Raw genomic sequence first — 26,336 nt, forward strand, 5'->3', positions numbered from 1 at the left:
GTTTAGCAGAAAACTCACCTATGTTTGCCCACTTCTTCTCACTGCCTCTAAGTTGAGATTTAGGGTCAAGCACCATCCAAAACAGGGCTCTTTCTCTGCCTGATCTGCCAAACCTCCCCTATCTCATTTAGGTGGCACTCTCTCCCTAAAGCTAGTGTCTGTCCTGTGGGGTATCCAACCCTTTCAGGGTCAGCGCAGGCCATTCCCATTCCCCCTGTATGAAGGATGCTGCTCTGTCTAATACAAATGTGCTTTCCAAAGAGGCCCTGTGCCCAGGTAGTCACAGGCCTCCACCCAACCTGAGGGAAATCTGATTTCTGCTCACAGGACAGCTGGTTTCTGTCTCTTCGAGGTAAGATAAATGGCATTCAAATGGGGCCAAGAGGCCCTCTATTAGCTCAGCGTGCAGGGCACTGGCGCTGCATTAAAACCCCATCCCACAGCCTGAAGACTTAAACAGAACCACTTTCCCCATTTGCTGTTTTCTGAAGTAAGCAACCCATGCGACTGAAAGGGCTTGAAATTGTGTCAAAGTGATGTTTTAATCTCACTGGAAAGTGTATTAAAGGACAAGATGTAATTTATGTGAGATGCTTCGATGAAAGCAGAGATTGGAGTGGATGGTTCTTTCACTCGTGTGAACCTCGTGTCATGTTTATAGTGAAGCCTGTGTAGCTAATCTAATTTGCAATAACAGGGATGGCCTGTAAGAAAAAGCATCTCTGATTTCACTTTATTTCTTTTCATATAGAAATTCCCTATGACTTGTCTCCTCTTGTGAGTGATGCCTTTTCCATTTGAGGGCTAATGAGAGAGGATGGAGGAAGGGCCTGTTGACTCATAGCTGCCGCACTGGCTTGCAGGCAGCCCCTGGTCACTGGCTCGCTGAGACTAAGCTGGTCGCTGCACTGGCCTAAAACGCTGTTTTTCATCCTGCAGAGTGAACACTACAGCAGCCCTAGAATGTCAAATCCCACCTGCTCTTCCACACTCCGGGGAGCAGGAGTGGGGGTGTAACAGGCCAGACCAGTTTGTTTCTCCCCAGAATTTCGGCTTTCCCAGTTTAGTCAGATGTCCTGCACTCTTGGACGTTTATAATCGGCAGTTTTTAACGGGAGTGGTTATGAAGCTACCCCAGATTCAGAAAAGTCTGATCTCGTACCGGCTCTTTACACTATTACAGAAACAAAACACACCTAGTGCTCAGAGGAGGTGCTTTGTGTGCTCAGGATGGCATCGAACACAAGCATTCTCCGTCAATAAAAAACAACATGCGTTAGAAAATTACAACTTTTGTACAACGTAAAAAGGTGTATTCAAGCTCTTAATTACGGGGGTTTGTGTAAATGAAACTTTAGCAGTGACCCATTTAATTTTGCCGTAATTACTGACAAAATAAGACAAGGCTGAATCACAATACGGTATATTTATCTTGAAGGAGAATATTGCGCTGACGTGGTTAAACCAAAGAGTAAGAGCAAAAATTTAAAAGGGAGGTGCAAAAGTATAAAAAGTGCAAAAAATCACACCCTGAAACCATTTGGGTTAAAACCGCGGAAGACTTAGCTTAGGCGACTTCTCTAAAGAACTCAACCAAATTTGAAAGGCACAGGCATTTTCTCCTCAAAATCCGAGGCTCGAGAACCATCTCCTCTGGCAGGGTCCAGTCTCAGCTCTGCCTCTTGCCTCTTCATCCACTTGGGCATAACTTTTGCGGGTCCTAGAAATCTGGGCAGCAGAAGAGGGAGGGGAACGCTCCCAGCCGGCAGCCGCTCTGGGCGTGCACCCGCCACGCGAAGCCAGAGGTTGGACGACGCAGCCGGCCAGGCGCGGCTCCCGGGGGACCCCGAAACCGCCTGTGGCTCAGGCCCTACTTGGCAAGAAGAGATTGGGGAGTGAGAGGAGGGGTCACTCTTGCTCTCTCGCACAATAGACTTCCCGCAGGCGAGTGCGAACGGCCTTTTGCTTCCTCCTTCTTTTCCAGGATCCGTAGCAACAGGAGAGGAAGAGAAGCGGCCCGGCGGTTTAATTGCCAATTTCCTGATGCAGCCACAGGGCCCAGCAGCGGCTCAGCCTAGGCCACCGGGTCCAGGCCTCTAGGCAATAGGCCCGGCGCCCCCTCGAAGCACCCTTTCCCGCCGATCCCGCAATCATCACTGTGAGCTCGAGAGTGTGGGCAGCCTGTGGTGCCCAGAGGCGCCGGGCGCTCGGCGCATCCGCCGCGCCCACAGCGCTGAGGACCAACTAGGGCTGCCCTCGGCCAGGGGCACTGTGCCCGTTTGAGTGGCACTCGGACCTGGCGAGGGGTGGAAGCCCAGGTAGAGCTCGCGTCTTTAAGAGCCACCCGACAGAACTGCGCGCTACATCTGCGCCAGCTGGGCTGGGTGGGAACAGCGCAGAAATACTCCCGTGCCGGGGCGTACAGGGCAGGTAGGCCCAGCCGAGAGTCTTCTCGGAAAGTTTCCCATAAAAGAAGGGCCGGGCAGGCCGAGCGGCAGGAAAAGCCGGTGCTCAGCGGCGAGGCCCGAGAGGTCTGGCATCCGGCGGCCTCCCAGCTTTGCTCGGGTCTCCCGCCGCCTCTCTCCAGAGCCGCCCGTAGCTCCGTGGGGCGGAGGGCGCAATGCCCCGCTCTGGTTCCAGCCTTTTTCCTCCCCTTGTCTCCTCTTTCATTCATAAACCTGGTGGCTACAGACGCAGCTTGAATATTGACGTCTCTCCCCCAACTGCTCTGCCGTTAACCCAATTACAGAATTCATCAAGAACTGTGTTGAATTATCTCTTTCCATACAGTATCAGCATTAGCCTAATTAAAAGCTATAATGTCTGATATAATGATTAAATCGTTAGCTCTGCTGTAGGGAAGCAATATTTTGTTTTCCCTTCAATTAGAAGCTGATTGAGGTTTTCAGAGCAGGTCAGCTGTGAAATTTGAATTATATGTGTGAGTACTGCTCACAGGGTGAGCCCCTACTCCAAAGCTCCCAGAGCTTCTCCAAATGCTTTCACCCAGAGAGCTCGGAGGCACACAGCACGCGCGCGTGCGCGCGCGCGCGCACACACACACATACACACACACACAGTTGTTTGTTCTTCGATTGTGAATGTGCGGCTCTCCACACGAATCGCCCGAAAGAAAGCCTGGGTCGCTTTTGAGGAGAAGTTGTTTCTTGACCCTTCCCCGCAAACGCTACTGGAACGGCCTCCAAACTAGGACGCCTAGTCAGGCAAAGGAGAGAGCGGTGCGCCGGCACGCTGACAGCTCTGCTGCTATCCCTGATGGCCAGGGCTCTCTTTCCGTTCTCCTTCCACATACCCCCTTTCCCTGGGCTGTTATTATTTTTTTTTCCTCCTTCAAAACCAAACCAAACCAAACCACCACCAACAAAAACTTCTGTGCTACTCTGGCTTCTCTGGTTTTGTTTGGGAACAGTGGAACCAAGTTAGCCCGGGCCAGGGCGCAGATGATGGACTCAGAGCGCCCAGGGACCCTAGAGAGAGGAGCACTCCTCAAGAGCCCCCTGGCCATCACCCGCGCGCCCTGGAGCGCCATCACCCGAATGCGCGCTCCAGGCCCTCGAACAAGGCCTCTGGCTGCCAGAGCGAGTGAGGGGCGCAGAGGCGGCAGAGAGCGGAGAGCCCCGGAGTCTCCGCGAGGGCGGCGGCGGCCAGCAGACGGCGATCGAGGCGCGCGCCACGGCACGGCCAGCGCAGACGCGCCGCGAGGTCTCAGGCCGGAGCGGTGCAGCCGGGCCCGCTGCCTCTTTGCCCCTCATGGCTCCGCGCGGGAGGAAACCGGGCCTTCTCCGCCCGCCCTCTCGCTGCGGTGTCCCCAGCACCCCCGCCCCGCCCCCGCGCGGTCCCCACCCGTCGCGCTCCCCTCCCTCCTCGCCCTCGCTCCGCGCCTCCTGTTGGCAGAGATGGCCTCGAAGGCCTCTTCCAACTTGAATGGCTCTTTCTTCTTCTCTCTCCCGCGCTTTCTTTTCCGCCTTCTCCTCCTCTCCTTCTGACTACTCTTTTCTCTTTCAAAAGCTCCGCCTGGAAACTGGCGGCTTCCTCTTCATCTGCCTCCTTTAACTGTGGCCTCGACCCTCTGGGGCGACACCAGAGCGCGGAAGCCTGAGCCCCTCGGAGATCCGGGGAGGCACCTACACATGGCCTCAATCCTCCAACCGGCCCCAGAAGCCGTAGGAGCTGAACCCAGGAGGGCGACCGGTTGTGGTGCGGCCACATGTCCCTGGAGAGTGTCAGCAAGACGGGTCGACTTCACCAGGACCACGAAAGACAGGGCAGAGTTTCTATCGTCTTTCACTGTCCTGCAGAACTCCTAGCTTGTCCATCGTGCTCCTTGCTTGGGACTCGGGACTGACACTGGGCACAGAAAATCCACCTCTAGATGCCTCAAAGCTCGCTTTCACGCTGTTGGGGGGGGGGGGCGGGAGCGGGGAAGGGGGACAAAAGCTAAAAGTGCTAATTATTCCATACAGACAGTTTAAGCTAATGGTGTTAAAGTCCAGCACTCAATTTACTTGAAAGTTGAGGTTTCTTGCATAATGGCTTAACCTATCACATACATACAGGCATATATGTGTGCGCGTAACTTCTAGGGATGGCTTGGTTCTGGATTGGCTTTGAAGATTATGACCACAGGTTACATACAACAATAGAAAGTGTCTTTATCCACATTTCTAAGTTGATCTTCGCTTTGGCATTTTGAGCAAAGTGGCACAATGAAGTTTCTGAGCTGCCAAAAAAGCAAGTTTGGTCAATCAACAGTGACAGTAACCCTGTGCCTGGGGGTCTAGACTTCCTATGACATTACTTGGGAATAGGGAAGTCAGTGTTCAAATCTCCAGGAGTCCAGCCTTTGGGAAAGTACTGGGTTTGAAGGAGGTAACTGCCAACTTGGCTGGAGGTAGAAGGGAGAAAGAGGTACTTTTCAAACTGGTTTTGGACTGTCTTCCCTCTTCTTAAAGAGTCACTGAGGAAAGAGTTTAGAAGGAGCAAGAAATTGAGGCTTCCAGAAGCCAGCGATCACCAGCAGGAGTTAATATTATGCTCGTCAATCCTCATGCCAGGAATGAAGGCACAGAGGTCTAGCATGCAGTGCCCTGTGCTGCCTAATTGGCACTGCCTGCTGCTGCCAATCATTTATCGCTTGGCAACAAGTTACACCTGCAGCTTTGGTTTAATACTTATGCAGGTGGCCACACATAGTGCGTGCAGCCGCTTGGGCCTAGGGAACATCTCGTCACTGAAGAGGGCTTATGGAGAGCACCCTGAACGTTGAGCACTAGTGTGAGCTCACAGGATGCTAAACCATTTTCCTCCTATTTAGATGCTCTGAAAAACAAGGGTAACGTCGCATTTGGAAACAATTTTCGGGACTATGGTGGAAAAAAAGTAGACCATTTCAAAGTCAGCTATCCAAGTTCCCCAAAGCATAAAGCATTCCTGCAAAGCACACTGGAGTGCAGGGTGTTTATAAAATAAATTGCTCCATTGATATGGAAAATAATGTGCCAAGCCTGATTCATACAAAGCATTTTCAGGGAGTCTTAAGCTATTTAGTTTAAACTCTAAATTGAAAAGCAGAGGAAAGAAATCTTTCAACTGCTAAGTGGATAATATAGTTTATAATTTGTAAACCATTTCCTTTATTTCAGTCTTGCTGACTTTCCATAACACACTGGATCTCACTGCACACCCATTGCCTCCTAAATTATCAAAGAAAAAAATGGGGCTATAGCATTCCCAAACAATATTATTGCTCCTTTTTTGTTCATTCACAATGTAACTGATATTTGTAGGTAGTGCATGTAACAAATCAAAAGATTTAACAAACTCGACTGGTGAAATAAGAAGGTAGTTGGAAGCCCAGTTTATAACCTAGACATTTAGTGAAAAAATAAATATAAAATGATGTTCCCTTTCTAATATAATTATATATTCCTTGATGGATTTACTATTAAATGCTGAACGGCCTGGAATGAAAGCAGTTTAATCTGCAGAGAGATCAATTTGCTGTTGCTCTTCACACTGTAGCAACCCTGCAATAATAAAACAAACCCTACAGTAATAATCATAGCAATTGAGAGGAAATAAAGCATTATTCTTTTACCCTGGACAAGCAACAGGGTCAAGAAATTCACAACCTCAGAAGTTTTTTTCAAGAGAAAAAAAAGGTGTCATGTGTTCGCTGCCCAACAGACTCAAACATCCTATTACTCCTATTACCGTTATCATCATCTTTACTGAATATTCCTACTACAAGACAGGCAGACACGTGACATGCGGTGAAGGTTCTACTTTACCCACCACAAATCTCCATAAGCACTCTCATCTCAGGGTGCCTCAGTGAGGACAGAGGAGGAATACTTGGGCTCAAAAGAAGTCTTTGGACCACTTTCAGATCAGTCTGGTGGAAACGGTAGTGTGAGCGCTATGCTACTTGAAACTGGGTTTGAAAATCTCTTTCACGTTCCCAAAGGAAAGCCACTTTGAGGTTTAAGAATGATAACCACAGGTGAATGCCTTACTCTTTCCATGAGCCAGGCCTTTCCTTTGCATGACGCAGACCAGCGGCTGAGACCCGGTCCTGAGGCCCCGCCTTTCATTCGGTTTTTGTGGCCCCGCGCAGTTCACGCAGTTTTCTCCGTTCTTAGGCAACCAGCTCGTGGGAAATTCACTCCAGAAAAGCGAGCGCCACATCATTATTTTGCGATTCAACAAACTTTTTCAACTGTTGTTCAGGAACTAGATTCCAGATAGATCTTGTTGTGTTCGGCCTTCCTAGAAATTCCTTTTCCAGAGGAAGAAGATCCGGGTTGGGAAGAGTGCGTGACCATGGCCCCGGGCTCATTGAAAGACTCCTCCCCACAAAAGTTTAGGGCTGATACTAAACGAAGCTATGGAGCCATGCCCACACAAATACTCCCCCTTTACCCGAATTGTGGGGCCTGGACTGTGAAGGCCTTCGCTGCAAGAGCGGGCACTGGCGAACTTCAGTGCACGCCGCGGCCGAGAATGGATGCGGGGCGGGGGATGGCTGAGCCGGCTGATCCTTGCAGAGAACCTGCAGGGGCCCTCGGAGGGTATCCCCTGCGTCCAAGGGAGCGCCCCTCCTTTTCAGCACTCGGGGGAACTGAGGGCGACGTGCCAGCCCCGCACTCAACTTTCCCCTTCCCTGCAGGCATAGAGTTGGCCGGCGGGGGCAGAGGAGGAGCTGGGTCTCCACTGCGCCCGTTTAAACCTGGCCAGGGGCTGCGTTTCCTCCCCCCACCCCACCACGATCCTTTCTTAGTCTTCGCTTTTCAACCCAATCGTTAATCATTCGGAACGCGCGGGCGGGGAGCGGCGAGGAGGGCGAGCTCGGGGTTCGCCGCCGCCGCCGCCGCCGCCGCGCGCGCGCTCAGGAAGCGGTGTGGCTGTCACCCCCTCCCGGGCCTCCTCCCCCCTCCTTCCTGCTTTGCTCCCCCTCCTTCCTCCCCTCCTCCCCGCTCCGCCGCCCGCGCCCAGTGTATCTACTCCCTCCCCACGTCACTCGCCAGCGCGCCATGCAAATCACCGCCGCCGCCGGCTCCCATTGGCCGCGGCGCGCTCATTTAATGGCAGCCCGGGCCCGGCGTATGGCTGCTGGGCCCCGCGCGCCGCCGGCCCCGCGTGCGCCTCCGCTCCGAGCGCACGGCCCCGGGCAGGCAGCGGGCAGCCCATCCCGGGCTCGGCGGCCCCGGCTCTCCGGCCCTCTCCGCGAGCCCGCGCTCCTCCCGCTGTCCCCGGGCCCCTCCCTGGCTGCACCGTAATCGCCCCCTCCAGGCCCCCCTGCGCCTCCCCCCCCCCACTGGCGCCTGGCTTCCCCCAGGCACCTGGGACCAGCACATGCCCAGCGCACGCGGCGCGCCGCCCTGCTAGAAGTTGCAGCCTCCGAGTTGGAGGCCGCTGAGGACCGAGCGCAGGAGGAAGGAGACAGCGCGCAGCAGCGGCCGGCGAGGAGACAGCACACCCCGGGCCGGGCCCAGCGCACCGCTCCCGGCCCCAAAAGCGGAGCTGCAACTTGGCCACGACTGCACCTGTTTGCACCGCTCCGCCAAGGGCGCCTGGGCTGCGGTGGCGGCGAAGACGGCGACCCCGACCGTCGGCCTCTTTGGCAAGTGGTTTGTGCATCAGGAGAAACTTTCCACCTGCGAGCCGAACCGGCGCCGAGTGCGTGTGTTTCTGCCTCTTTTTGTTGTCGTTGCCTCCACCCCTCCCCATTCTTCTCTCCGCTAGGACCCCCCCGCCCTCGTCTCACTCCGTCTGAATTCCTCTCCGTCTCCCTCCCACCCCGGCCGTCTATGCTCCAGGCCCTCTCCTCGCGGTGCCGGTGAACCCGCCAGCCGCCCCGATGTACAGCATGATGATGGAGACCGACCTGCACTCGCCCGGCGGCGCCCAGGCCCCCACGAACCTCTCGGGCCCCGCCGGGGCGGGCGGCGGCGGGGGCGGCGGCGGGGGCGGCGGCGGCGGCGGCGGGGGCGCCAAGGCCAACCAGGACCGGGTCAAGCGGCCCATGAACGCCTTCATGGTGTGGTCCCGCGGGCAGCGGCGCAAGATGGCCCAGGAGAACCCCAAGATGCACAACTCGGAGATCAGCAAGCGCCTGGGGGCCGAGTGGAAGGTCATGTCCGAGGCCGAGAAGCGGCCGTTCATCGACGAGGCCAAGCGGCTGCGCGCGCTGCACATGAAGGAGCACCCGGATTACAAGTACCGGCCGCGCCGCAAGACCAAGACGCTGCTCAAGAAGGACAAGTACTCGCTGGCCGGCGGGCTCCTGGCGGCCGGCGCGGGTGGCGGCGGCGCGGCTGTGGCCATGGGCGTGGGCGTGGGCGTGGGCGCGGCGGCCGTGGGCCAGCGCCTGGAGAGCCCAGGCGGCGCGGCGGGCGGCGGCTACGCGCACGTCAACGGCTGGGCCAACGGCGCCTACCCAGGCTCGGTGGCGGCGGCGGCGGCGGCCGCGGCCATGATGCAGGAGGCGCAGCTGGCCTACGGGCAGCACCCGGGCGCGGGCGGCGCGCACCCGCACGCGCACCCAGCGCACCCGCACCCGCACCACCCGCACGCGCACCCGCACAACCCGCAGCCCATGCACCGCTACGACATGGGCGCGCTGCAGTACAGCCCCATCTCCAACTCGCAGGGCTACATGAGCGCGTCGCCCTCGGGCTACGGCGGCCTCCCCTACGGCGCCGCGGCGGCCGCCGCCGCCGCTGCGGGCGGCGCGCACCAGAACTCGGCCGTGGCGGCGGCGGCGGCGGCGGCGGCCGCGTCGTCGGGCGCCCTGGGCGCGCTGGGCTCTCTGGTGAAGTCGGAGCCGAGCGGCAGCCCGCCCGCCCCAGCGCACTCGCGGGCGCCGTGCCCCGGGGACCTGCGCGAGATGATCAGCATGTACTTGCCCGCCGGCGAGGGGGGCGACCCGGCGGCGGCAGCAGCGGCCGCGGCGCAGAGCCGGCTGCACTCGCTGCCGCAGCACTACCAGGGCGCGGGCGCGGGCGTGAACGGCACGGTGCCCCTGACGCACATCTAGCGCCTTCGGGACGCCAGGGACTTTGCGGCGGCGACCCACGAGCTCGCGGCCCGCGCCCGGCTCCCACCCCGCCCCGGCGCGGCCTGGCTTTTGTACAGACGTTCCCACATTCTTGTCAAAAGGAAAATACTGGAGACGAACGCCGGGTGACGGGTGTCCCCCACTCACCTTCCCCGGAGACCCTGGCGACCGCCGGGCGCTGACACCAGACTTGGGTTTTAGACTGAACTTCGGTGTTTTCTTGAGACTTTTTGTACAGTATTTATCACCTACGGAGGAGGCGGAAAGCGTTTTCTTTGCTCGAGGGGACAAAAAAGTCAAAACGAGGCGAGAGGCGAAGCCCACTTTTGTATACCGGCCGGCGCGCTCACTTTCCCCCGCGTTGCTTCCGGACGGCGCCGACCGCCGGAGCCCAAGTGACGCGGAGCTCGTCGCATTTGTTATAAATGTAGTAAGGCAGGTCCAAGCACTTACAAGTTTTTTGTAGTTGTTACCGCTCTTTTGGGTTGGTTTGTTAATTTATACAAAGAGATTACCACCACCACCCCCTCCTTCAGACGGCGGAGTTATATTCTGGGTTTTGTAAAACTTTCTGTCTCTGAGCATTTCCATTTTTTTTTGGTTTTGTATTATTTCTTGTAAATGCATTGTGAAAATTTTATTTTCGGCGTTGCAATGCGGGGAGGAGAAGTCAGATTATGTACATAGTTTCCTAAAAAGCCTTTCTTCTAAAAACGAAAAAAGACCCCCCACCCAAAATGTTTCGAGTCAACAAATTTAAGAGACAGAGCCCATTTTCTCCATAAATTTGAAACATGCTATTTTTACGTGCATGTTTTATGAGTTCAAAATGCAATGAGGAAATCTGACAGGGAAATTATCTGCATGAACGAAAAGTAAGGGAACCCCGGGGAATGGGAGGACAGGATTTTCAAGGAACCTTTTTCAATGAAAGAGAAGGAAGTTAAAACCTATAGGTTATTTTGTAGAGCTGAGTGTGAATACGGGCCGAGAAATAAAAGTATCTTCTGCTCCGGCTGTTTCACTGCGGACGGCTGGGGCTGCTGCGCGTTACCTTGCTGCAAGCGGGGCGCCTTCCACCTGGCTGGGGGTCTGCGCCACAGTTTGGTCCAGAGGAGGGAGGAGGAAGGGAAGACCCCAGTGGTGGGACCCTGGACCAGGCCATGGATGAAGGACAAAGACCAGGGCAGGTCACGGGTTTCCCAATTCCCCAGCAATTAAGATTTCGAGCAGAATTTATCTAAAAGTGTTTCAAGGAAACACAATCGCTGAACCAAAACGTACTGCAGCCGAGCCCCCTCCGTCCATCCTCTGCCCCTCCCCCTAGCTTCTTTCTCTTGGGAAAACGGGCAAAATAATTGTGCTGGATTCTCACACACACACAGAAATATCGACCATCACCCTCCCCCGCGTGAACTGGGATGCAAGTTGCTAACCGATGTGAACGCAAAATGCCTTGTTCATTATTCCTGACGAGATCTTGAGGTTGTTTGATGCTTTAAATTTTTTAATTATATTATTTTCTAGGTGTTTATTGGTACATTGCAGCTTTTTTTTGAAATTTAAAGTTTTCTGTAAAACTTTGTCTTCAAGTAATCTGACAGCATTAAATATTGCATTTAAAAATTATACTGAGCAAATACATTTAAAAATTAATCACAACGTTAAGATGAAATTATATTTTTGGAAAAAAAAAAAAAACACTTGAAGCCCAGATGGAAATACGTTGATTTCAGCAGCCTTAGGTTTCCCCTCGCTTTCTCAACACCCTTCCTTGTCCTGGAGTATGGACTGTCCGTCCAAAAGTGAGCCTATGCTATAAGTTTAATGAGAACCGAATTCAGCCTGCATTCGAGAATAGCTTTAAGTATAATGCTGATCTGACTCAAATTGACGTGTAATTTTGGGAAGTCATTTTGATAATTTTGCTTAAACCACTCATTCGTTAAAGTGATTACAAAAAAGTTCAAGAATGATGTCCACTGCTTTCTAACAAGATAATAAACCCCCCTCTTTTCTTTTTCTAAATTTTTATTTCTTTTAGCTATTTGATCCTTTCTGACGCAGTTGTTTCTGGAAGAGTCTGTGTGCCCATGGATGGCTGAGCACCACTACGACTTAGTCCGGGATAAGGGCCTCCCCAGTCCTCTCCGGGAGATGATTTGGGAAATTCTATAATGCTTGTTCCGTTAACTCACCGGGACCTTGAGGGTCCAATGGGACCTTGAGGGTTTTCTCTGAAATATACAAACTGAAAGGACTGTCTCTGAGGTTCTTTGACTGACGTCCACTCTCAGTCTGGCCCCTGTGCTCCCCTGTGTGTACCCTGGAGTTTCTGTGTCCAATTGTTGGCATCTAGGTCTTGGCTCAAGATTAGGATGTGGGCCCCACTTTAGAGGCACAGACTATGAAAAGCTGAGTTAGTGCGCCCGGGACGCCAGGCAAGCAGCCTGTCGTCTCCTCGGAGGATGCTTTTACAGTTTGGCATCTTATTGCAGGTGCTTCGTGCACAGTCAGCTGAAATAGCCAATGCCAGGTGCTCCAACGACCTTATTTCCTTGTTTTGTTGATTAGAACAACACGGAAAAAAGCAAATATAAATTTTTAATGACTCCATTTAAAAATATCACAGGGTGGGGACAAAGAAATTAGCTGAGATTCATCTCAGGATTGAGATTCTATCCCCCCTTCCCCGCCCCCAGCAGTGTCGCTCCAATTCAAATTAGTGGAGAAAAGATTACAGTAGGCCCTGAGCCGACTGTGAATTCGGTGCTTGGCCAAGGTAACACTCATCGTATTCCCGGAGTGAAATACTATATGATGATAGTTATTATATTATATGACGACTTCATTCACTTCCCAAATCACAGGGTGGTGCTTCTGTCGCTTAGTCCAATTATGTTTGCAACCCGTGTAGGGAAGGCGGATAGGAGTCTTTGAGGCCTGGTGCAAAGTTTGCATCAGTTTCTGCGGGGGCGACGGTGTGACTTCGTAAATCTGCCATTGCGCTCGGGCCCTGCCCTCCAAACTGAGGGTAGGAGGGTTTACTTGAGGGTTTTTTTGCTTTGTTTTGTTCTGTTTTTGCCTTGTTTTGTTTTTCAACTCACCCGCCCCTTTGTTGTTGAGATTTTGACGTCCCCTTCCCCGGAGAAACCCACCCGTAAAGTACTAGATGGATTAGTTTTAAAGAAGACTCGGGCACAGCGTGATCTCCAGATGCGCGTCGGGAGCGTGACTGATAGGTCTATTAAAATCACGCGTGTGGGAGAACGGCACTCATGCTCCCGCGTTTCATTCCCCCCGGCAAAGACTGGGCGCCGCAGATTTCTGTCTCCGGAAAATTCCAGTTAATTCAAGAAACCCATCCCGGGACGTGTGCCCCCCCCCCCCCCAAGGCTCGCTCCAGGCCAGCCCGGACTCCAGCGCCCCCTCGACCCCGTCGGGCTCCGGCCGACTCCCGCCCCCTCCCCACCCACGCTCGGCCTGAGCCCGGGGGCAGCGGCTCCAGAGGTGTCGGCGGCAGAATTTAACCCCCGGTCTGAGTCCTTGGAAACTTCAAGTGAAAAGCAGACTTGGCCTTGGCGCGGCTCTCTTTCCAGCGTGACTATCTGGCGAGACTGAAAGGCCAGGCCAGATGGGGAGAAGTGAGCGGGGTGCGGGCCCCCAGTATCCGGCGGGGTGGGGCGGCGTCAGGACGGAGCGAGGGCCGGCGGGGGGGCTCGCGTGGAGGCCCAGGCCGGAAGGTGGGGACGCAGGGGCCCCTCACCCAGTCCTCTGCTCCCGCCCGAGCCAGGCCTCGGGATCACCTCCCCTTGCCTGAGGGCGAGCTCTCCTCCTCCCTCTTCCTCCCCGCCTCCCCCGTTCTTCCCTCCCTCTCTCTCTCCCCGGCCCTTCCTCTCCAGCTGCGCGCCCGCCAGGACCACGCTCCTCCCGCCCCCGGGAGCCGAACGGCGTCTGCGGCTGGTCCCGACGTGTCCCCTCCGGGCGGGGGTGGCCGGGCCTCCTCGGGGCCTCGGGCCTCCCGTGCCTGCGCCTCTCCAAGTCGCCCTTTCTCCGGCTCTGCCCGCGGCTGAGCCCCGCACACCGCGCCGCTGTCCTTGGGGTCCCGGCACACTGCGTTCCCTCCCCGCCCCCGCCATCCACTCCCACCGCCTCTCCAGTCCCTGTGCCGTCTCCACCGCCCTCTGACTCCCGCACCGAGCTGCGTCTCCGCCGCCGGCCTCTCTCAGCGCGGCCCGGCCTCCTCTTTGTCTTTGAAGCTCCCCCGCCGAGGCCCGCGCGCGGCTCCCCTCTCCGTCCCTCTCCGGCCCTTGGGCGCCCAGTCGGAGGTCGGGGCGGGATGGGGCAGGAGTCTCGGGGCGGCCCGCGCTCCCCCTGCTAGTCCCCTCATTGCCTCGGCCCCGTCCCCGCAGCCTCGGGGCGGGAGGGCGCAGGGGTCCCCGGGTGCCCTGGGAGCCCATCTCCCTCAGGTCCGCGCCGGTGTCAGCCGCCGGCGGGGGGCGGGTGGAGAGTAAGATGAGTGATGCGAGGGACGGGGCCGAGGGTTTTGTGTAGAAGGAGAGCAGGATTAGTGGAGAGAAAGTGCTGACCCGGGGTCAGCCGCAAGTCAAACCCTTTTACACTCAGCCGGCGGAACGAGCACGTCTCGGGCCGGACGGCAACAAGTGGGCGCGAAGCGAGGGGGAGGGGAGGCCGGGTACCGGCCGGGTCCGGCGTGAGAGAGGGGAGGGGGAGGGGACGCGGCCACAGCGCCCCAGGCCCTCAGCGTCCTCGGGGACGGGCGCCGAGGGGAGCGCGCACCAGCGACCCGGGTGCGGACTGGGGCCTGCAGGGCGTGACTGGCTGCCCCCCAGGACTCCATCTCCTTCATAAACACCTGCCTTTTCCATTCCCCGGGGCCGCTTCGGCTGCTCCTCTGGAGGGAAGACTGGGGAGAAGGTTGCCTGCGCTCTCTGCCTCAGAGGCTCTGTTTTAGAAACTGTTTCTTAATTTCCATAAGAAACAAAAAACCACAGGAACGAAGGCCTGGTTCCTCTCCCGGACAACTGCGTCCCCAGGCTCTCCAGGAATCTTCGCCTTATCCGAGCTTCTTCGCAGCCCTGGATCTATTTTTGGGGGGCGTGTGTGACGCAGAATCGGGGTATAAAATATCAATGCTGTTTGTCACTACACCGCTTTCTCCACCCGGGCAGAGCTGCGGCTCCCGGGCGTTGCGCGTGGCGTTTTTCACCACGGAGGGAAAGCCGCGACTCCGCGGGAAAGGAGTGAAAACCGAGTGTGGGTGAAGAGGAGAGGGAGGTCAGGGGGCAAGGGAAGAAAGCAGATAAATGAATCTTCCCTAGCAGCCAAGCTGGAAATTTGTGCTGAAAGTACAACAGCAAGAGTTTTCACATGAAAAACACATGAAGAACCCGAGCAAGTGATAGATCCAAAGACGGAAAATGATCGTCTATTTTGATAGTAAAAATAAAAAGAACAGAATTGACATATTTTCGTCTAAATTACTTTTCATCTGCCGATATGAAACACCAACACTCAAACAAAAACAAAGGACAAAGCAGTTTTTAAAAACAACACAAAACAAGCAACTCTGAGTGAATGACCTGTCCACAGCTTACCCTGGGTGACATGGGGGCACTGTGATGGAAAATGGGTTCTGAGGTCAAAATCAAGCCACAGAACGCTGCCTGGCAAGTTGCTAAGTGTGACTTGTGGGGAAATCGTGTCTGCGGCAGAAACACTGGACCTTGTAAGTAATTCTCAATGCCCAGTAGGCAGCTGGCGAGGCTGTAATTGCCCTCGGCCACTTCAGAGCAACCATGTGGGTGCATTGAAGACGTTGTTTGTGGAGAGCAGCAGGTCATCACATGCAAAGCCCTGAAATAGTCAGCCAGTCAAATCAGTGGAAAAAAATCCGCTTTTGTTAGATTTTGCAGTTTCAGGAATTAGGCATTCACTGCAGAGCTGCAGTTTTGAGAAATTGCAATGTCAGGCATGTTCCCAATGGGGAAATATTGTGAGTGTGGAGGAACGTGAGATGGGGTTTGACAATGGGGAGACTGACAAGAGTCATCACCCAGACATTGTTTTCTCTCTGAGCACCCCGGAAATGCTAACGAGAGATGATATTTAATGGCAGCAATAGCACTCTGCGCTAGTCCTATGCACTCCTAAGACACAGAAACGAGTCTCAGGCAGCTAAGGAACTGACCTGGGATTTCCCAGGTCAGGATGGGTCCCTGGAATTTGCAGGGCAGAGGTGCCTTCTGGGTACCTAAAACCTAGAAACATTAGACTAGTGGTGTCAAGATCAACCTGAAAAAATTCAAAGCAGAGGCCAACATATCATTTTCGTTCTAAGTAACAGAATAGAAGGAAAGCCAGGTGAGCAATATTTTAACCTCAGGAAGGATTTAGCAACCCCATGTTTTAGGTAATTCAAACTCTAGTGGGACATTTCAGTAAGTGGAAAAGCCTGAACTTCAGTGGTGAGAGTGTCCAGGTAGATGGAGAAGCAGAAGCCAGCTCTTTATGTTAGAAATTGAACTGAAGAATGAAGTTTCCTTGTAAAAACTGGCCGTTTTCACCGTGTCATGCAAGCCAGAGATTAGCTCTGTGTCCTTGGGCAAGTGTCCTTACCTCTGAGTCCATTTCCTCAGATGTAAAGCAGAAATTACAAAACCAGCTTCCCAGGGATGCATCATCTAAGGTGCATGCAGTGCCCAGCAAATAGGAAGCACTCGCTCCAGAATCATCTGGAGTGGAAGCCTGTGTGAGCTCAGGGCATGTCCAATGGACAATTGGGACATTAAGTGCCAGATCTGCCCTCGGCAGGAAACAATGGAAATGACACAAACCACAGTCTTTCCATGTATCCATATTAATAGTGATTTCTCTGTAAAGTTGCTTGACAGTTACGACATTCGTTCTTTCATCTGTTCAACAAGCATTTATTACAAGTTTGTTACGTGTTCAAGTTGAGTATGAACACATGCTATGTATGCAGCCTGTGTCCAGGTGCTGAGGATGCAAAGATCAACCCGACAGGGCTCACCATCTGGTGGGTGAGATTGATGATCGCACAGGCAAGTATGATGTCGAGGGTTATGAACATGGGACACAGGCCCACGCCAGATGCTCAGGTAGGGTGCTCTTGCCCAGTGTGTGAGAACCGAGGAAGGTTTTGCAGAGGAGGTACACCCACGGTGGAGCCTGTGACTTCCTGGTGCTCCAATAAATACTCCCTCAGGTGGCCTTCCCATGAGATGTGCATGTTGGATGTTCTTTATCAGTAGATACAGATTGCAATATAAATTTGAACAGAGTGTATGTGATAGTTGCTTTGTTTTTTACTGAATGATTGCTTCAGATTGGTCTTGGTGGTCAAAGATTGAAACTCAGAGGTTTGCAAGGGCAATGGTCTTTCAACATCAAGGTGCATGGGATCACTAGGAGAGCTGGCTCCAAATTCAGGTTCTCAGACCCAGTGCCGCTGGTAGGCTGCTTCGGGGGCTCCAGCGGGCCTCAAGGATCTGCCCTTTCTTAGACACACTTGGAGGAGATTTTGAGGCCAGTCCTGGATGACACTTGGGAAACCTGTGTTAGGAGATGGGCCTATTTTTTTTTTATGGTAAGTAGCTACTAAGACTAGATCATTTAAATTTGAGTAGCTATTTATTATTTATAAAGTGCTCTTACTTAATTGTTCAATTGAGATGATTTTTGAAAAAAATTAAATTAGTGGAAGACGAAAAAAAATGTTTGAGCTGAATTATTAGAATCTTCCTAATAGAAAAGACTGATGTACTGATTTTATTTCCATTTTCCTACGGGTTGTGTTAGCTGCCTGTAAATACATCCTAACTCTCCTGAAGTGCCGTCTGTGTGGAACAAGGGAAGCAGAAACCACATGTGATCTTTGATTTAAAGAAAGGTTGATTAAAAGGACTAAACACAGTCATATATTGTGTCTTATCAATTTCTAATTGTAACAAACTAATTTGTATGTAAGTAGACTGGCTCTGTGCAATCCTTATGAATACAATATAGGCCAAAACACTCATGTTGTGGAGGGTTATTTTAAGGACCTTTGAAATGTCAGAGAAGGGCCATGTAATAGTGCCACAACAGGGCTGAACTGCCTCTGTCCAATAGATCATAACTATAATAATAATGATGATATGGTATGTAGCTACTGAATTTCTCGACAGTATCATCTGTAAAATGGGAAGATCTTATTAGAGAGGCTTGATAGAATAAGTACTTCAGATTTCTTTGGGAGAAAGGGGTTATGCAAATAGAAGGGGCTAAACAGAATAAATTATTGTGTATCAACAGTATTTTATCTACAAAGCATTTAATTTGGCATTATGGATGTTACCATACTGCTGCTCATAATGAAGAGAGCATTCATTATATTTCTAGATAGAGATACAGATTAGGGGATGGTTGTGGAGGAACTCATTCTCTGTTTGAATAGCATGTAAGAAAAATAAATTTTAAATAAGAATTTTACAAATATTTTTAAATTTAAAATGTTTATTTAGAAGAGATATATTTTAGTTTTTCAAACTGAGAATAATGCTTTAAATTTGTTCTTAATTTGAAAATACTGACCGTGAAATTTGGATAACAAACCAAGTTATTGACTTACTTGGGAATTATATAAAATTATTGAAATGTTTTAACCAACACCTTATTATTTGAAAATGAATACATCACCTGTAGCAACTATTTGCAGAAAAATAAAATTATATTTAAAATCACAGCTCAAATTAAATCATGCAATTGCATTAAGATATAATAAAAGCAAAATGGATCATTTTAAATCAATCTATAAACTGAAAGCTCAATACCAATTTGAATAACATGTTTTTACTTAATTTGAGCCAATTCTGATGATATTAAATTAGGTTTGAGAAAAACAGAACATTTGCAATAACATTTTAAGGTAATTTCGTCACTTGAGAATTTTTTTCAAAACTTAACCAAAGAAGGGCCAAGGCCCCATGTCTGCCCCTGCAGCCCCTGCCGCAGCGAGTCCTCCGCTGGGTGAGTGAAGCCTTCCCCCCTGTGGAATGTGTCCTGAGGCAGCGGTGCTCCTGGGTAGAAGCACATGGAGGCAGGTCCCCCCCTCATCACCTGGCCTCCCCGGGCACAGCAACTGTGTCTGGCTAGACTTTTAAAGTTTTTATTTCCAGAATCAGCACAGCCCTGGGCACATAGCAGAGGGGCAATAAATATTTACTGAGTTTAATTCAGTACAGCAGGGCAGACGCAGGGATCCCAGAGCCAGCACAGGGAAAGGCTGGCCCGTGTCGGCCCAGGGAGTCCCTCTGTCCCTGTGGACATGGGACCAGCCCGTCCTCATGAGGGGGCCGTGGACCCCAAAGGCTCTGTCACAGAACACCAGGAACATCAGTCATTGCCCAGCTGAGGCTGCTGCTGCTGCTGCTGTGGTTATTAAGAGACAGAAAGCGCAGTCCAGCGCCCAGAGATGAGGGGCTGGAAAAACGGGGGAGATAAGCAGCCTGCTCCCGCTGCATGGCGGGGCGTGGGTTCCTGCTCAGGTGCAGGAGAGCTGGGGAGGGTGCCGGAGCTTCTGCGGGAGGAAGCCACAGGGCGGGGCGGGGGTCTGTGTGAGGTCAACACTGGACCTGGGACTGCGGGCTAGGGAGCCCGCTTTCCAGCCCTGAATTCCCCGGGACCTGCTGCATAATTCCCCACATAGTTTGGTGCAAGGAATGCTTGTAGGTTGTGCTGTTGTGTTGTATTGTATTGTTACACTATGTTGCGTTGTACTGTGCTGTGCTGTATTGTGTTATGCTGTTTGGTTCTGTTGTGTTGTGTTGTGTTGTGCTGTATTGCGCTGTGTGCTGTGTGTTGTGTTGTACTGTGTTGTGTTGTGCTGTGCCGTGTGTTGTGCTGTGCTGTGTTGTGTTGTGATGTGTGCTGTGTTGTGCTGTGTGTTATATTGTGTTGTGCTGTGTGTTGTGATGTGTGCTGTGTTGTGCTGTGTGTTATATTGTGCTGTGTTGTGTTGTGATGTGTGCTGTGTTGTGCTGTGTGTTATATTGTGTTGTGCTGTGTGTTGTGATGTGTGCTGTGTTGTGCTGTGTGTTATATTGTGCTGTGCTGTGTTGTGCTGTGTGCTGTGTGTTGTGTTGTGCTGTGTTATATTGTGCTGTGCTGTGTTGTGCTGTGTGCTATGTGTTGTGTTGTGCTGTGTGTTATATTGTGCTGTGCTGTGCATCGTGTTATATTGTGCTGTGCTGTGTTGTGCTGTGTGTTGTGTTGTACTGTGTTGTGGTGTTGTTTTGTGTTGTGCTGTGCTGTGTGTTGTGTTGTACTGTGTGTTGTGTTATGCTGTGTTGTGTGTTGTTATATTGTGCTGTAGTGTGCTGTGTGTTGTGTTGTACTGTGTGTTGTGTTGTGTTGTGCTGTGCTGTGCTGTGTTGGGTCCTATTATATTAAGATAAGGTGCACAGGGCTAGTTCAGGCACACAGAAAGAGCAGGCCAGGCAGGGAACAGGCAGCCCCACTCCCTGCCCCAGACTGAAACCAGAACTGTGAGGGACCCTGCTGGGCCACACTCTGGCTTTGTCATGGAGCCATTAGGAGGCCTCTGCGGGGCACACCGTGGGACAGAATCTTGACGTAGAAATAGGCCCACAGCTAGTCCCACCTGCTCTGCCTCCGGGGCCGGGTTATGATTCCACTTTGTGCCAACCCTTGCTGCAGTGTGGATTTGACTGTGTTACTTGCTTGGATATTTGAAATATACAAACCTAGGAATTTATTTTTGATAATCAGAATGATTGGTGTCAGCACAGTGCAAAAGCAGCAAAAATAGATAATGTTATATCAATTATGTCACCCTTCCCTGGTGACAGGGTGGTGCCTCGGGACCCACCTCAACCTGGTCCGTGACGCCTGGGGTTTCTCAAACTGTGAGCCAAGGAACCCCAGAGCCCCACAAGCTCAGCCTAGCTTTAAATTCTGAGGGAAACAGCAATGCCGGCCACTTCCCAGGCCCTGTGAGCTAGCTGGAGGCAGTTTTAGACTTCACTTCCCAGGCCCTGTGAGCTAGCTGTAGGCAGTTTTAGACTTCTCTTCCCAGGCCCTGTCAGCTAGCTGGAGGCAGCTTTAGACTCCCAGGGTGAACTTGCAGCTACACTCCCTGGATGACATCATATCTTTGTGAAACTGGGCTCTTGGCAGTGGCTGTGTCAAAAGCAATTCCTGTGGGAAAAGTGATGCAGACCAGGAAACGCAGGGTTGGGCGGAACCAGAGGCAAGGCTGGAGAGGCGGTGCGGCTCAAGACAGGCACGTGCAGACCACCAGTATGCAAGGCTGGTGTGCAAGAAGTGAGGTGAAAATAGTATTCTTTATTTCAATCTATATGTGTCACTTTAAAAAATGGCTGCTACGTTATTAGAACAGAAATATATATGAAGTTGTTTGAAGTTAACTATTTAACAAACAGAATAGTTAGGCATTTCAGCTTGGGGCACTGTAAAAAATCCCTGGGGGTGCTAAGGGTGTTATGAAAACCTATACTATTCAAATTGATATCAAACTTGTAGCCAACAGATTGATGTAAAATTATCTATTTTTGCCTACATTTTGTGTTTATGCAATTATACCATTTAATTGAAGCTGTGGTTTTAAATACAATTTTAGCTTTTTGCAAACAGTTGCTACAGGTGATTTGTTCATTTTTGAATAATAAAGTGTTGGCTTAATTATTTTAAGAATTTTATATAATTTTTCTTAGTGTGGATAATTTGCTTTGTTATCCATATTTCATAGTCGGTATTTTAGAATTGAGACTACATTTCTAGTAGTATTCTCAGTTTAAAGGCTGAAATAAATGTTTTTTTTTTTAATGAGCAAGAAAGCTTTTACGTTAACATCTTACTCAGATTAACATAACCAAATTTAAATCTATGCAAGTCAGACAGAATTAGAGACGGCAGAATGCTAGCATGTGCACTCACGTGCTCAGGAACTTCTAAACCGTGTCCATCAGCTTGTCGCCTATTTTGGTCACAGATGCTCCCCATGCCGGGATTTCTACGAACTTTCTAAAGAAGATGCTTAGTCGAATAGTTTTGACCATCAGCAAAACTGCTCTAAGAGTTACCCTAGATTCTACCTTTCTATTTCATTAAGTCTCCTAGAAACAATTCTGTTCCAGTACATTCTTTCTTTCTTTCTGGGTTCAGAGTTCTCTTCTCTCTAGGAAAACCATCAGGTTACACAGTGTTTGTAGTTCCGAACGTCACGGGCGGTTATGAGGGACAGTTGATGTGTCCCACCAGCAGCAAGACTGTGAATTGTACATGACGGTGACAGAAATGACCAGTCCGGTCCATGTGCAAAGGCAGGAGTTTACAAAGTAAAGGGGTCAGTACTAATTGATCACTGGCACCCTGAAACCACAACTTTTCATTCACCTTTTTATTTTTTTGAATAATTATTTTATCTTATATGTTCATCAAATATATATCTATCTGGGGAAAATGCTCCCTTTGAAAATGATAACTTTTAGTTATGCATGTTAAACTACTTTTTTGAGACAGGATGTTGCTCTGTTGCTCAGGCTGGAGTGTAGTGACACCGTAACTGCTCACTGCAGCCTCTGGGGCCCAAGTGGTCCTCCCACCTCAGCGTCCTGAGTGGCTGGGACCACAGGCACACACCACCATGCCCGGCTAACTTTAAAAAAAAGTTCTTTTTGTTGTGGCTGTTTTTCGTTGTTTTTGTTTGTTTGTTTTTTTGTTTGTTTGTGTTTTTTTTTTTGGTAGAACAATGTCTCTCTATGTTGCCCAGGCTGGTCTTGAACTCCTGGGCTCAAGTGACCCCGCTACCTCAGCCTCAAAATGTGCTGAGATTACAGGCGTGAACCACCGCACGTGGCCAAAGGCATTCTATTATTTTAAAATTTACTTTCTTATTTTTTTGTTGTTGAGTAAAATTGAGAAAAACTGAGGAAAATATGGGGCAGCAGTGAGAGAAGGAAGTGAACGAGAGCAAGAAGGTGATTTACATTTTAGCCAGTATTTCACTGGACCCCAATTTGAGCAAAAAATGAAAGACATCAGGCTTCCTTACCTGTTGTTACCCATGCTCAGTGAAAAGGCATAAAAATAACCTTCGACAACCTTATGCCTATTGAAGTCAGAACCCTGTAGTGTAGTCATTTAATTGCATTTGTATTAGATGTGATTAAATATTTTAGTTGTATGTATTCATCACAATGACTGGACATTAGAAATAAATAATTCAGGCCAAGAAAAACATGGAACGTTAAGGAAGTTATTAGGAGCAAGGGATTTCCTACAAGCTAGAAGTGAATCCAAAGCAGGGTCAGAGATGGGTCACATTGGAAAGACCAAATGTTAGAAAGACAAGGAGATTTTGGTGATGAGGCCACCCTATCCAGAGAGATGCTGCCGCAGAGTTGATCAGGGCTGGAAAGCGTGGATCAAAGATGAAGAGCAAGTGTTAACAGCCTCTCCTTATGCTTTCAAAGGATTATTTTAGGAGGATTAAGTTAGGAGACTTTAACCTTCCCATGTGTACTAAATGGGGCCTCACTGTGTTAGTTTCTGGGGGCTGCCATAATAGTACCACAAATTAGGTGGCTTTAAAAAAGAAATTTATTCTTTCACAGCTCTGTAGAGAAGTCCAAAATCAAGGTGTTGGCAGGGCTGGTTCCTTCTGAAGTTGTGAGGGGGTCAGTGCCAGGCTCCCTCCAGCTTACAGTGTTGCTGGCATCCTCAGCATTCCCTGGTTTGGGGACGCGTCACCCTGATTGCTGCCTTCACCCTCACAGGGCTTGCTCCCCGAGTGCATGCATGCCTGGTTCAAGTGCCCCTTCTTTCAAAGGACAACAGGCGATGGATTAGGGCCCACTCTAATGACCTTGTCTTGACCTGTTCATCTGCAAATACCCTATTTCCAAATAAAGGCACATTCAAAGGTGCTAGGGTTAGGACTTCAACATTTTTGGGGGAAACACCATTCAAGCCATAATGGGTGGTGATTGATAATGACACTGAGTTTTCTTGCCTAGTAAATAGTCCATATTCTAAAGGCCTTGGTACTGCTGAAAAAAGAAGTAGTTTCGTGTTTCATGAGCTTTCGAATACCCTTGCTATCCCCTAGACCTGTTTGCAAACAGGAGCTTTTAATACGTATTCCTACCAACTGGTTACCCTCTCAATGACCTTGAATCTATCCTGAATTAATCACCTACATCATGGCACTGTAGAAGCCACAGCAGGTCAGAGGGGACTTACTTCTTGTTGCCATGTTAAGACAGCACATAGTGGCCACTAATGTGAATTCTACTCCAAACAACATGGTCCCTCCGTTACAGCAGAAAAGAAACTGAATAACTCCCAGATGCCACCTGGGAGTTATTTTTATTTTTACTAAACCACCTTCATCCCTTCGGAAGAATGCAATGCAATTCCATGCAGTTCACATAATCTCATACTATCCCCACTACATCTCTGAGATGTATAGTTATTCCCCTTTTTATAGAGTGAGGAGACTAACAGGGGTTAAGTAATCTACCAAAGGGCATATTATCAATGAACAGAAGATTCAGGATCAGCCCAGAGCTGACAGACTCTAATGCTAATAATATAATCCATGTGAACATTTCTTTAGAAGGCAAACAGTATCATAGGCTTCCAAGGAAAACAGCAGACCCACGCTTTGTTCAAGCCCATCCCTTGGACCCATTCCCCAGCAGCAACTTCGTAGAATTCTTTTGGCATTCTTCTCACATATTTACCTCCATATTTCTGGATTATATGTTTGTATTGCTTATTCTTGATTTATTAATTGTAGACATCATCTATTCAGACCTTAGCAGGACTATAAAGCTATGGTGTTCTTTCACGTTCTTTCCTACTCCCGTCTTTCCCAAAGTAGGTACATCATTGGATTTTGTTAAGTGAATGCCCAGTGTTTACCTTATTTTGAATGTAGAAGTATTGTTCATGGCTGAGCCCAGTGGTAAACAATGACATTTCCATTCTTGGGAAACTGTTCTTTTACCTAAAGTTTTTAATGGTCTTGTTTTGTGAGAGTTGATGTTGTTCATCCTTTGGTTTTCTACAGTCCTATCACAAATTCTTTCCAAATTCTGCATCCGTATTAGTAAACACCTTTAAATAGTATGTCCTGCAAGGTTGAATACATCAGGGACTTCATCAGCTCAGCTTCTTCTTGCAGCCAGGCCTGGGGGGCCTCTGTCCCCTTGCTGCATGGTGGTTATTGTCACATTTCATGTCATCTCTCTGCCACGGATCTCCCATTTTCCATATCCCATGTTTTTTCTTGCTGGATTTCCTTTCTTGTTTTGGTAAGTTATGCCTTCTAATAGGCTGTACAACCCTAGAGTGATAGTTTAGCTAGGTATAGAAATCTAGATTAAAAAATAATTTTCCCTTGTGATTTTATCTCCAACACATGATGTTGCTTTTGAGCAATCCGTACTATTTGTGTTTTACACCTTACTGAGGGATACTTGATATGCAATAAACTGTACACATATACCATATACAATTTGATACAGCTTGACAAATATATATACCCATGAAATTATCATCACAACCAAGATAACAAACATATCCATCACCATCAAAAGTTCACTTCCCTTCTTTGCAAACCCTCTCTCTTACCTCTTTCCACCTGCAAACAACCACGAATCTGCTTTTTGTCAGTATGGATTGGTTTGCATTTATTAGAATTTTGTATACATGGGATTTTATAGTGTGTGCTCTTTCTTGTCTGGCTTCTTTCACTTAGCATAATGATTTTAAGAGTAATCCATATATAGCATGCATCCATAGGCGATTCCTTTTATGGGTGAGTATTCTGCTGTAGGGAGAGACAGTTGTTTATCCATAAGTAACGTCCTTCAGTCAACCAGCCACATGTCCAGTGCTGAGTCGTCACAGGGGACTAGTGGCAATTATCTTGATCAGTACGACAAATAGTAGTGCCATCACTGCAAAATGTTCTAATGAGCAATACTCTAACGTTCTATAGTTTTATCTCTCACATTTAGGTCTGTGATGCATTTTGAATTAATTTTTGTACGTGACATGAAGTAAGTGTTAGTATTTTTTTGCATATTGTTACTCATTGTTCTAGTATCATTTTTTGAAAAGATTATTCTTTACCCATTAAATTGCCGTGGCACCTTTGTCAAAAATCAATTGACCATATATGTGTGGTTTTACTTCTGGACTCTTTATTATTTTACATTGATCTATTGATCTATGTTTATGTCAATACCATGCAATCTTAATTACTGTATAAGTCCTAAAAACAGGTAGTGTAAATACTCCAACTTTGTTAGTGTTTTTTCAGAGTTGTTTTGGCTGTTTTATGTACTTTGCACTTCCATATAAAGTTTGGAATAAGCTTGTCAACGTCTACAAAAAAAAAAGCCTTCTGCAGTTTTAATTGAGGCCTTATGGAATCTATAGATGAATTTTGGGAGAACCGATATCTTAACAACATTGAGTCATCAATCCTTCAACGTGTTATATAATCTCCACTTATTTAAATCTTCTTTAGTTTCCCTTAGTCATGTTTTTCAGTTTTGAGTGCAAAGATCTCATACATCTTTTGTCATATTTATCCCAAACTATTTTAGTTTTGGATTCTTGCCATGGACATGCCATCATGTGCAAATAAAGACATTTTTATTTCTTCCTTTCTAATCTG

General features: G+C 49.7%; 2 protein-coding genes across 5 annotated transcripts in view; both read left to right on the forward strand.

Annotated features, from left to right (window-relative positions):
- Window positions 1–26,336, forward strand: part of LOC101129018 (collagen, type I, alpha 1b-like) — a 719,603-nt gene that overhangs the window by 668,148 nt on the left and 25,119 nt on the right. The gene's annotated exons all lie outside the window — the stretch shown is intronic.
- On the forward strand, window positions 7,646–11,608 carry SOX1 (SRY-box transcription factor 1). Its single transcript, XM_031001451.3, has one exon. The coding sequence runs from the start codon at window positions 8,381–8,383 to the stop codon at window positions 9,557–9,559; it is 1,179 nt and encodes a 392-aa protein (XP_030857311.3). The 5' UTR covers window positions 7,646–8,380; the 3' UTR covers window positions 9,560–11,608.

Source organism: Gorilla gorilla, chromosome 14 (assembly GCF_029281585.2).
Source record: "Gorilla gorilla gorilla isolate KB3781 chromosome 14, NHGRI_mGorGor1-v2.1_pri, whole genome shotgun sequence".
NCBI lineage: Eukaryota > Metazoa > Chordata > Mammalia > Primates > Hominidae > Gorilla > Gorilla gorilla.